This window comes from Eriocheir sinensis, chromosome 67 (assembly GCF_024679095.1).
Source record: "Eriocheir sinensis breed Jianghai 21 chromosome 67, ASM2467909v1, whole genome shotgun sequence".
Lineage (NCBI taxonomy): Eukaryota > Metazoa > Arthropoda > Malacostraca > Decapoda > Varunidae > Eriocheir > Eriocheir sinensis.
The window spans coordinates 6600101-6612554 of record NC_066575.1 but is presented as its reverse complement, the minus strand read 5'-3'; the positions used below and the strand labels follow the sequence as shown (position 1 = coordinate 6612554).

Here is a 12454-nt window from a genome sequence, read left to right as displayed (position 1 = left end):
AGTGAGGGGGGAAGGTGGTGGAGCAAGGGGCAGTGAGGGGAAGGTGGTGGAGCAAGTGGGCAGTGAGGGGAAGGTGGTGGAGCAAGTGGGCAGTGAGGGGAAGGTGGTGGAGCAAGGGGCAGTGAGGGGAAAGGTGGTGGAGCAAAGTGGGCAGTGAGGGGGAAGGTGGTGGAGCGAAGTGGGCAGTGAGGGGGAAGGTGGTGGAGCAAGGGGGCAGTGAGGGGGAAGGTGGTGGAGCGAAGTGGGCAGTGAGGGGGAAGGTGGTGGAGCGAAGTGGGCAGTGAGGGGGAAGGTGGTGGAGCAAGGGGGCAGTGAGGGGGTAGGTGGTGGAGTGAGGGGGAAGGTGGTGGAGCAAGGGGGCAGTGAGGGGAAGGTGGTGGAGCAAGGGGCAGTGAGGGGAAGGTGGTGGAGCAAGGGGCAGTGAGGGGGAAGGTGGTGGAGCAAGTGGGCAGTGAGGGGAAGGTGGTGGAGCACGGGGGCAGTTAGGGGGAAGGTGGTGGAGCGAAGTGGGCAGTGAGGGGGAAGGTGGTGGAGCGAAGTGGGCAGTGAGGGGGAAGGTGGTGGAGCAAAGTGGGCAGTGAGGGGGAAGGTGGTGGAGCAAGTGGGCAGTGGGGGGAAGGTGGTGGAGCAAGGGGGCAGTGAGGGGGAAGGTGGTGGAGCGAAGTGGGCAGTGAGGGAAGGTGGTGGAGCAAGGGGGCAGTGAGGGGAAGGTGGTGGAGCAAGGGGGCAGTGAGGGAAGGTGGTGGAGCAAGGGGCAGTGAGGGGAAGGTGGTGGAGCAAGGGGGCAGTGAGGGGAAGGTGGTGGAGCAAGGGGCAGTGAGGGGAAGGTGGTGGAGCGAAGGGGCAAGTGAGGGGGAAGGTGGTGGAGCGAAGTGGGCAGTGAGGGGGAAGGTGGTGGAGCAAGGGGGCAGTGAGGGGGTGGTGGGCAGTGAGGGGAAGGTGGTGGAGCAAGTGGGCAGTGAGGGGAAGGTGGTGGAGCGAAGTGGGCAGTGAGGGGGAAGGTGGTGGAGCAAGGGGGGGAAGGTGGTGCAAGGAGGGGAAGGTGGTGGAGCAAGGGGCAGTGAGGGGAAGGTGGTGGAGCAAGGGGCAGTGGGGAAGGTGGTGGAGCAAGGGGCAGTGAGGGGAAGGTGGTGGAGCAAGGGGCAGTGAGGGGAAGGTGGTGGAGCAAGGGGCAGTGAGGGGAAGGTGGTGGAGCAAGGGGCAGTGAGGGGGAAGGTGGTGGAGCAAGGGGCAGTGAGGGGGTGAGGTGGAAGGCAGGAGCAAGTGGGCAGTGAGGGGAAGGTGGTGGAGCAAGGGGGCAGTGAGGGGAAGGTGGTGGAGCAAGGGGGCAGTGAGGGGAAGGTGGTGGAGCAAGGGGGCAGTGAGGGAAGGTGGTGGAGCAAGGGGGGCAGTGAGGGGGAAGGTGGTGGAGCAAGGGGCAGTGAGGGGAAGGAAGTGGGCAGTGGGGAAGGTGGTGGAGCAAGGGGGCAGTGAGGGGGAAGGTGGTGGAGCAAGGGGGCAGTGAGGGGGAAGGTGGTGGAGCGAAGGGGGCAGGGAGGGGGAAGGTGGTGGAGCAAGTGGGCAGTGAGGGAGGTGGTGGGGAAGGTGGGCAGTGAGGGGAAGGTGGTGGACAAGTGGGCAGTGAGGGGGAAGGTGGTGGAGCGAAGTGGGCAGTGAGGGGGAAGGTGGTGGAGCAAAGTGGGCAGTGAGGGGGAAGGTGGTGGAGTGAAGTGGGCAGTGAGGGGGAAGGTGGTGGAGCAAAGTGGGCAGTGAGGGGGAAGGTGGTGGAGCAAGGGGCAGTGAGGGGAAGTTGGTGGCGCGAAGTGGGCAGTGAGGGGGAAGGTGGTGGAGCAAAGTGGGCAGTGAGGGGGAAGGTGGTGGAGTTAAGTGGGCAGTGAGGGGGAAGGTGGTGGAGCGAAGTGGGCAGTGAGGGGGAAGGTGGTGGAGCAAGGGGGCAGTGAGGGGGAACGTGGTGGATCCAAGTGGGCAGTGAGGGGAAGGTGGTGGAGCAAGGGGCAGTGAGGGGAAGGGTGTGGAGCGAAGTGGGCAGTGCGGGGGATGGTGGTGGAGCAAGGGGGCAGTGAGGGGGAAGGTGGTGGAGCGAAGTGGGCAGTGAGGGGGTAGGTGGTGGAGTGAGGGGGAAGGTGGTGGAGCAAGGGGGCAGTGAGGGGGAAGGTGGTGGAGCAAGGGGGCAGTTAGTGGGAAGGTGGTGGAGCAAGGGGCAGTGAGGGGAAGGTGGTGGAGCAAGGGGCAGTGAGGGGAAGGTGGTGGAGCAAGGGGCAGTGAGGGGAAGGTGGTGGAGCAAGGGCAGTGAGGGTGAAGGTGGTGGAGCAAGGGGGCAGTGAGGGTGAAGGTGTTGGAGCAAGGTGGCAGTGAGGGGGAAGGTGGTGGAGCGAAGTGGGCATTGAGGGTGTAGGTGGTGGAGCAAGGGCAGTGAGGGGAAGGTGGTGGAGCAAGGGGCAGTGAGGGGGTGGTGGTGGTGGGCAGTGAGGGGAAGGTGGTGGAGCAAGGGCAGTGAGGGGAAGGTGGTGGAGGGGCAAGGTGAGGGGAAGGTGGTGGAGTGAGGGGGAAGGTGGTGGCAGGTGGCCTCAGATCTAAGGGAACATTGCACTTGTTGCTTTGGTTGCTGGACGGCTGTCAAAGGGAAATTCTTATTCACTAAAATAGTTACAAGTTCTTTTAAGGCTCCATTTTTCTTTAAAGATGAACGAAAAACACATTGGTTACTCAGTTGTAATCACAAAGTTCATGTCAGTCAGTTTGCTAATGCAAGAAAATGAAATGAACCTTAAAATCAATGCCAAATTGGGCTTCTCTACCTGGTTGAACGGATGGTATTCCTTTGCATTCTTGGTTCTGTTACCCAGCAGTTCCTTGGCACTGGGTACAAGTTGGGTGTTGTGGCCTGAATCCTGGGGCTGTGACAGTCTCCTATACATCTTGTCATAACATAGTGAGTACAGTTGGCTTTTAACCCGGTAGCAGCAACGAGCCAAATGTGTGGCTTTACCGTGTAGCAGCGACAGGCCAAATTTGTGCCATGATATAAACCCCCAAAAATAGATGATGCATAAACTGATTACAAATGCTTTGATATGTATTATGAAATGGTTTGTGTGTGTGATGATTTTTTCTCATTTTTCTCACTTAGAGGGACCATTAAGAAACATGATCCCCGCTGCTACTGGGTTAAGGGACAAATTTACTGACACAGAGCACCCAAGGGTGTCTTATTTATCAGTAACTTCTGCTGCCTAATCTACTTTGGGCAACTCACTCGCCTGACCTTTAGGCTTTGACTTGGGCTTCAAGTAAATGTTGCGTAACTATGCCGAGTGTCAGATGTTAACTGGTGGAGGTGAGGAGGCCAGCAGTCACAACCATTGCCAGGGTTTAGGTATCCATCCTTGAAGAGTCTGTTAAAGAGTGCTCAAGTTTTTTTCTTCACCCTGACCTGGTTGATTACAAACATTATTTTCATGACCCATTCAGAGGCATGGCCATAGCATTGCCTGCCACAAATGTCATATGGCATTACACAACACATCAAAGGTATAAGGTCAGACAGCAGCTTTTGAGTTTGGGTTTTTATTTACTTATAACTTTCATACTTCAGTCAGCTTATTACCCACCAGCCCTAATACTCTTGCTCCCTCGTCCATCACATGAGGACACGCTTCATGCGGCCCCTCCCCTCCACGCCTGCAAGGAGGATGCACCACATTAGCAGACGTCCCTGAATCAGCTTGTCACAAGACTTCTCCATCCCTTGTGCACCTACTGCTTTTTTGTCATTTCTGTTCTACATATGTATAATCAATATAATAATACTCAAGGGAATAAAAGACCTATGATGTGATCCTATAATGCTGCAGAACCTAATAAAAGTTAGTGTTAATTAGAGAGACAGCTTTTGAGATAGGGATAAGGCTGATATTCACTGAAGTTTCAGAATGACTATACCCTCACTTCCACTACTAAACTCTCACAAAGTTGTGTACTATTATGATCAAGCGATGAGGCAGTGCTGTATAACAGTGGAATTACTGTCAACATATTGGTGCTTGACCCACCCTGTAAATGACTGGGGAAGATCAAACATGCCTAATTCTATATTCCCTGATGAACACACTCTACTGATATACTTTCAGTGAATGAGTTTGTAGGATAAGTTTTCGTGCAGCAGTACTTACACTTATATCCTGCCCCGTCCCCTGCGGGCCCGTGTGGAGGTGGTGGTTTTTCTGGAAGGAAAAATGGGCAATGTTACACCATGGAGCACCAACATCAAGCCATACCAAAAAGACAACTGTGTGACAACACTCAACTAGTGGGCACCCCCTTGCCTTATCCACACAGGATTATCTCTTAAAGGAAACAGTCTGACAAGCAGGGTCAACCCAATAACATGCCACCTGCCCATATAACCAGACTTGACTCATGGACTATGCAGGAAATAGGTTTCTATTCAATCTTGGGGTAATTCCCTAATGGGCGATCATTCCAGTAATACTCCATGATTCTGCGAAGACACTTATCACCGAAGGCATCAGTTTACCTCTTCAGTCACTATTTAAGTGTCCATGTCTCAAGCCAGTGTACCTGCCCACTACTGATCGCGCCAGTGCCAGGCCTAGTCTCAGTGTGTCACTATACCTGTCTTCTGTCTTCAGAGTTAATTCAAAACACAAAGCAGCTGATGACTGTGTGAGAGGCTCAGGGTATTCCAGGAGCCCACATGCAAAGCCCTTTGAAGGTTTACTCTGGGCCTGGGTCCACTCCAAAAAGAACCAGTCACCAGAACACCACCATTTGTTTACTGTGTCACTCACCCTCTGGTGCTGGCCCTTCCACCTCTGCTGCCTCTGCCTCTGCCTCTGCACAAGAAGAAAAATAAACTTTAATTACCTCAATCCTTGAGGCCGGAGTGGAGAATCAAAATAGTTCCTGTTAAAATATAATTAGCAAACATAACAGCAAGAGATAAGATAACTCAGAGGAGGGCAAACTGCCTACTCTTGGTTTCACATGCCGTGTTATAGTTTTTCTGGAATAACTTTTTAACAAAGCATCAGATAAGGATGATGATTTAGCAATGTTGCCCTATTTTCGTCAATGTGATTTGTCAACAAGATGCGTATTTTCAAAGCATTAATAAGAGGCACATCATGATAAAACCCTAGCAGATCAAGTGTCTCCTGTTGCAAGACTAGCAAATATTTCTGTGGGGACACCTTTGTACACATGCGCTGGGAGGCCAACATGTACTGTTATGTACTAGGGAAAATCACTGAAGCTAAAAAAGGGAAGGCAGCCCAGTGAAAAGTTTGTGAGGGTAGTAAAGATGATCAACAATACAAACTTGCCTTGATGATGCTGTAGATCCAGTATCCCCATCACTGTCTGAAGACGCCAAACTGCCAATGTCAGGCGGCGAGTCATCATCAGAGTCCGCTATAGAGCTCTTCGCAGAGGCACCTGTGCTTTGGAAAGTCTCCAAAAACTGGAGGAAATCAAAATTTATAATAATTATCAACATATATTTGTAGTTTCAGTATTTCCAAGAACTATTTGACCAATTAAGACTCGGAGTTTGGATTCCATCAGGGTAGCTTATTTCTTGTATATTAAAAACTAAGTAAACACACACACAACACACAGACCTCCTCCTCCTCCCTCTGTAGCTTGACGTCAGTACAGCGCATTGCCTTGAAGGCCTGGATGTCCGCTTCAAGGTCGTCTGGGTTGTCGTACTCCTTATCGAGACCAACGATGTAGTCCTGCGTACGCTTCATCTGGTGGCTGCCGGCACAGGAAATAAAATTGACAATTCATTAAAATTTAAGGATCAAAACTGCAGTGGTCTGGCAGAATAAGAATGCAACTAAACAAATTCCTAGGAGGTTATGATTAACTGCCACCTCACAGATTTCCTATGTAGACAATGAGCTATTTCATTAATAAGGCAACAAATAAATATGATGATCAGCTTCTCTTGCAGTAAACGGAATTTTGAAAGCAAAAGATTGATATGAAATAATTAGAATTTTACGGTAAGATTTTAAGATTTGAAAACGATAACCAGACTATAGTTAGACTCAGCTATGAAATCCAGTAGGGTGGAGCCCTAGCTGACAAATGAGAAAGTGATGTATTGGGGTTGGTGCAGAAGCAGTGTGAAGAGGCACTTACTCTATCATGTTGGACAAGGCATGCTTGTCAGACTTCTCTACAAAAGCAGTAACAGCGCTGCCCATCCCACGTTCTGTGAGGAGGTGCATCTCACAGCCTGGTAGGGAACCGACTTTGAAGATTTCCTCCACCAGCTCCTCTACAGTGCTGTTGACCTTCAGGGAAGTGAAGAAGACTCAGCATATATAAAAACATTTCAATAATGAAGACTAGATGGAGAGAAGACACAGCAGAAGTAGGAGAAGAGTAGACTAAAGCTGGAACATGCTCTAGTAAGGCTAATGGTACAGAAAGAGTAGATAAAAAAAGTGTGAAGTTAACAATGAAAAAAACTCACATCGTCTACATTGATGAGATTGTCGGGAAGAGCAGAGGCTAGCCCTTCCGTCTTAGTTCCCCTCTCAGCCTTCTCTCGGGCAAAGATGACCACGTCCTCTGTGTTGGCCACCAAGCCCTCAAACCTGTACCCAAAGCGGCAGGCGTTGAACATCTGCTCCTCCTCCGTGTAGACCACTCGTATCCTTACCAGGGGAAGAGTTGGCTGTTTTGGGTGCCCTGGGAGAGAGGGGAGAGTGAGTGAGTGAATATTTTCCTGCAAGTGATGTAAAAACGTGGGGAATCAGAAAGTAAAGTGAGTGAATTTTTGCTGGAAGTGATGTTAAAAAAAGAGGAAACAGAAGAAGTGAATTTTGGCTGGAAGTGATATTAAAAAAGAGGAAATAGATGGAAGAAGTGAATTTTTGCTGGAAGTGATGTTAAAAAAGAGGAAACAGAAGGAAGAAGTGAATTTTGGCTGGAAGTGATATTAAAAAAGAGGAAACAAGGAAGAAGTGAATTTTGGCTGGAAGTGATATTAAAAAAGAGGAAACAAGGAAGAAGTGAATTTTGGCTGGAAGTGATATTAAAAAAGAGGAAACAGAAGGAAGAAGTGAATTTTGGCTGGAAGTGATGTTAAAAAAGAGGAAACAGAAGGAAGGAGTGAATTTTGGCTGGAAGTGATGTTAAAAAAGCGAGGAATCAGAAAGAAGGCAAAATGACTCCCAAATCCAGGAAACTAAGATCCAAAATATAAAGAAGAAACTGAATTTTCCGCCCCTGTGTGACCACTTCTACTTGAGAGGGGTTTGGAAGCGTCCCTGCCAGAAAGTGGTGTTGATGTAAATGTTGCCCTGTACTTAGTCTTCCAAAAAAGTTTAAAGAAAGTTATTTAACCCGGTAGCAGTGATGGGCCAAATTTGTGGCTTTACCGTGTAGCAGCGACGGGCCAAATTTGTGCCATGATATAACCCCCCAAAAAAAGATGATACATAAACTGATCACAAATGCTTTGATATATATTATGAAATGGTTTGTATGGATGATGATTTTTTCTCATTTTTCTCGCTTAGAGGGACCATTAAGAAACATGATCCCCGCTGCTACCGGGTTAACAAGATAATTTATGACATTCTGCCGGGGAAATACCAACAAAACTTCAGCTCACCTGTCTGCAGCGCCTTTGTTTTCTTCAGGAGCTCCCTCACGCGTTGCTCTATGAATACCTCCACAGGATTCACTTTGATTTTAGGCTGAGGAAGGATCTCGCCAGCCCTCCGCCCACGGCCTCCCTTGCCTTTGGCCCCTGCCCACAGGTTGCCCTTCATCAACCTATCATGTGCATTGTTCTCTTTAACTTCCTCCATCTTGCCCTTCAACTGCCTCACTTCCTCATCGATATCAAATTCGGAGAGAACGATTTCCTGAGGGTGACGAGGGAGAGCATAAATTCATGAATACAAGGCTTTCTGACTGGAGAGTTCAATTTAGACAACCCCACACACACTTGTTGGCGGTGAGTGTTCTAATGCTAATCGGTTCATGGATAGAGAAAGTCAATATCCGTTAGGGTAATCCAAGAGGGCGGTGGTAAATCCAGGAGGCGGTGGTCACTCCGGGGTCACCAATTATTGCCTTTCTTTATCCGTGAACCAATTAGCGCTTAGAACACTCACATACACAAGGAATATGAAAATACAGGCAAACATTATTCATTAAGTTAGTTGACAATTTTTTCCCAATATAACATTGAGGAAACATCACATCAACTCATATTGAAGATACTCAAATATTAAATCAAACGTACCTCAAAAATGAAGGGGCGGACAGTCTTGAGGGGCAGAGGATCCACCTTGAACTGCTGCTGGCTGTTGACTTGGAGCAGGAAGGCGCACTTTGGCAGAGCCTCGCCGGGGCACAAGGAGGTCGCCACAGAGCTGCCTGAGGGGACAATAGTTGGTATTTTTAGATGCTTCCGTCTCTCACATCAACTATTTCCAAAGGTCATAAAGGAGATTAATCGGGTTTTCATGAGTGATTTTTCATTTTCTTGACACAAAGGAAGAATCAAAATATCACTAGGGTCATTAAACTACCCTTGGAAATGCCCAAAATGCCTATGAAAGCTTTGTCTAATATGTGTGCTTGGGCACTAAAATGTATACGAGTACATCCCAGGTTACGTTAAGTTTAGGGTATCTTCAAACACGATAGCCAGCACATTATGGTATAAATCAACAAAGAACGACCTCACTTTGTTGTATGGAAAGTCTCATTAGTGAGGAACCATATATGAATTTTTCAAGTCAAGACCTATAGTAACTCTTTGGGGTTTTGTTAGGTTAAGTTAGACTAAGTTCAGGGCATCTTCAAACTCATGATAACCAGCACCTTATGGTATAAATCAACAAAGAATGACCTCACTTTGTTGTATAGAAAGTCTTATTAGTAAGGAAGCATATATAAATTTTCTGAGTCAAGACCTATAGTAACTGCTTGGGGTTGTGTTAGGTTAGGTTAAATTTAGGGTATCCTCAAACACATGATAACCAGCACCTTATGGTATAAATCAACAAAGAATGACCTCACTTTGTTGTATAGAAAGTCTCATTAGTAAGGAAGCATATATAAATTTTCTGAGTCAAGACCTATAGTAACTGCTTGGGGTTGTGTTAGGTTAGGTTAAATTTAGGGTATCCTCAAACACATGATAACCAGCACCTTATGGTATAAATCAACAAAGAATGACGTCACTTTGTTATGTAGAAAGCCTCTCTAAGAAGGGAAGCAAAAGAAGCAAAAAAGAAGAAAAGAAAGCAAGGAAAGACGAAGAAGAAAAAGAAGTAAAAAAAAGAAGAAAGAGGAGGGAGAAGAAATTAAGAAACACCCCCCAAAAAAGTATTGTATCTACATAAAGAATGGCCCTTAAATTCAGCCTCAAAAAATCACTAAAAAATCAACACTGACAAGAGTATGTGCGGTACCCCTTGACATACCTGGCTGAAGGATGTGGAAATTCTGACTGGACTGTTTGGGCTCCTGGATACAGTCGTGCTCGTGGCCCCAGATGACCAGGTCGATGAAGGGGTCCAGGAAAGACTCGGGCAAGTAGTTGGAGGGACCTCGCTTGGCCCTATTCTGATGCACCACCAGCATGTTGAACCACTCCGTCATGGCTTCTTTGGGGCGGAGCATTTTGACCTGAGGAAAGAGGACCAAGCTCATTGTGTTGCTAGTTTCTATATGAGAGAATCCTGAGTGGAGGAGGGAGACAATTTTGAGTGGAGGAGGCCAAAGGGATGCCCACAGAGTACATGGTTTGAGCAATTTGATAGATCCTGCTGGGAGGTACTTAGGATGAGAAGGGGGCCAGCATGGAGGAACCCCCGAGCTTGGTGTCACAGGGTGGGTGAGGCAATGTCCCTTCCTGCGTATGGTCCCATTAATTAACTGAGTGAATGAAGAGTTATAGATACAAAGCAAAATCTGTTATTATTATTATCAAGATCAAGGAAAAATAAAGAATTGATACAGACCCCCAATGAGCAGACATAAATATGAAAACAGAAAGTGATAGAAAAGTACAGAGAATGAAAAAAATATATTGAACTTAACTACCCAGAGTGCTGAATCAAACAACCCAAATTTCTTTAAGGGAGAAAATACTGCTACATAGCCTTAAATAGTGTCAGTCCTGCATCACAACAACTCTCTACTTTACGTTCTGTGGTTATCTTGTGTTCGGCATACCATCAATGTGTTCCAAGCAATCTTAATTCATATATAACAGGATTAGTCACACAAATAACAAATCAATGTCCCTTTCTCTTTAGATATAAGATGCAGAAATCAATTATAAAGTCACAAAAGTACAGGTAAATAAATATATGAGAGGACGAGAGAAAAAAAACGAGAAGGGAAAAAGAGAAATGAGTTAGTAAAGAGAAAAAGAAATGAGAGAAAAGCCAGAAAACCACCACTCCTCCTCCTCCTCCTCCTCCTTCTGCAGCAGCAACAGAAGCACCTCAGTACCTTATTCTCCACAAAGAGGCGGTGCAGTCTCTCATCCTTGACCGAGGAGAGCCCGTACAGAGCCAGCTTGGCTTTCCCCTTCTGCATGAGGATGGGCGACATCCTCACCTCATTCAGATCAGTAACCCGCCCAAAGTAGTTGATGAGCCCGGCACTGGACAGCATCTCCAAGGCACACAGGAACCCAAGACCTGAAAGCATACACAGGACATGAGGAAAATAGTTAAGCCCTACACTGGGAGAAGAGAGGGCATCACACAAGAAGGTGAGGAATTGTTGAGTGTGCTGAGGAGGCAAAGGTTTAGATGGTATGGGCACATCAGCTGCTTCTTTTACTGTAAAAAATCTAAAACTAAAAAATATGGTGAAATATGGTGAATGTACTAATACTTCTAATCAAAAGGTCATGACTATTACACACACACACACACACACACACACACACACACACACACACACACACACACACACACACCTGAGGGATCGTCGTGGTTCCCGTGGATGGAGAACACAGGTATTGCCACATTCAGGTTTGGGTCTCGGTAATTAACCTGTTTGGTGTGTGGAAAGTTAACTGAAGGATCGCTGAGGATGTCGAAGTATACCGGCCTGTAATGGAAGAAGAATTGCTGAGATCTTGAAGTAGGGAGATAGACCCAAGACAAGGTGAAGCATAGGGTTATTAAAGGACATTGGAAGTGGGTTGACTATAAACATAAATGGGTTATATGTGAGGAGATGAGTGCAAAAATTAGTCCCAAATGTGATAAAAATAATTGAGGTTAAGCAAAGTTTGGCACTCACGTTTGAATGAATAAAGATAAGCTACTTTTTCAGGGCTCTCGAAACCTCTTCTGTTGATACTTTGGCCATGGAATTTTTTCAGTGCATTACAATTGAAGTTTATTTTCTGGAAGGGTAGTGTTTGCAGTTTAGAAAAAATGGGGACAGAAAAAAGTAGCTAATACAGATGGATGAGTGTCTATAAACTTAGGACAACTAGAAGTCTGAATGTCTAATCACAACAAAAGTGCTTCCAACATACAAACAGATTAATGCAATGGTCCTCTCACCTGTCCCCAAAGGTATATTTACGTAGGAGGTCCATACAGCGCACTTGGCAGTGGCGAGATGGCTTGTTCTCATGGAAGAGATCGCCTCCAAGGAGGATGAAGTCTACGGCATGCTCTACTGCCATCTGCAGCACCTCCTCGAAGGCCACAAAGCTGTCATTGCCTGAGGAAAACATATTACGTTACATCATGAGCAAGTGGTGTGTGTATGGGCCAAATGGGATGTCTGGGAGGAGAAAAGGAAATAAGTGGTCACCCTTGAAACGATGAACTGAATGACCCAAACGTTTCCTGGTCTACTGTACACTAAGCTGATCAAATACTGTTATAAAGCATACTTGATTATTTCCTGTCTTTGAGAGCCCTAATCCTAGAGATGCCTGGGGCTGAAAAGGGATGCCTTGCTGTGCCAATAGCTTTTGATGGATTCGTTAGCCTGTGTGGGTAAGGTAGGGCTGTACCATAAGGGCTACCTATTTAAGGCATGGATTAACCCCTTGACCATGGATTACCTAGAAGGAGACATCACCAAGCTACAGGAATGGAACAAAAAGTAGCTGCTACAATTCATTGAAGAAAATGTAAAGTCGTGAACCTTGGGAGGGGAAATCCAGCATACCAATACCACATGGGAAACACTCCACTATCCACCACAGAGGCAGAGAAAGACCTGGGAGTATATGTTGCCAGGCTAACAGTGAAGGCCACATCCATGCCAATCGCAGCGGACGGGTTAACTACCTTTACCTCACCTCTTTCAGGATGTTTCTCTGCATACCCAAGATGAGTGTCAGTAGCCACCAAGATGCGGAAGTCGCCATCTTGCTCCATGGACATTGTTCCCTCACCTGAAACAAAATCTG

The 12454-nt window shown here is 47.1% G+C and overlaps 1 protein-coding gene across 1 annotated transcript in view; it reads right to left on the bottom strand.

Annotated features, from left to right (window-relative positions):
* Positions 1-3538: 3538 nt before the first annotated feature.
* LOC126988030 (double-strand break repair protein MRE11-like) overlaps positions 3539-12454 on the bottom strand; it is a 35096-nt gene continuing 26180 nt past the window's right edge. Inside the window, exons 2-15 of the mRNA XM_050845772.1 lie at positions 12344-12439; positions 11592-11754; positions 10994-11127; positions 10519-10709; positions 9483-9687; positions 8294-8427; positions 7655-7910; positions 6509-6726; positions 6172-6326; positions 5643-5781; positions 5346-5482; positions 4812-4856; positions 4173-4223; positions 3539-3681 (exon numbers count right to left, since the gene is read on the bottom strand). Of these exons, the coding sequence (XP_050701729.1) occupies positions 4175-4223; positions 4812-4856; positions 5346-5482; positions 5643-5781; positions 6172-6326; positions 6509-6726; positions 7655-7910; positions 8294-8427; positions 9483-9687; positions 10519-10709; positions 10994-11127; positions 11592-11754; positions 12344-12428 (1911 nt within the window). The 5' untranslated portion in view covers positions 12429-12439 and the 3' untranslated portion in view covers positions 3539-3681; positions 4173-4174. The remainder of the gene's footprint in view (positions 3682-4172; positions 4224-4811; positions 4857-5345; positions 5483-5642; positions 5782-6171; positions 6327-6508; positions 6727-7654; positions 7911-8293; positions 8428-9482; positions 9688-10518; positions 10710-10993; positions 11128-11591; positions 11755-12343; positions 12440-12454) is intronic.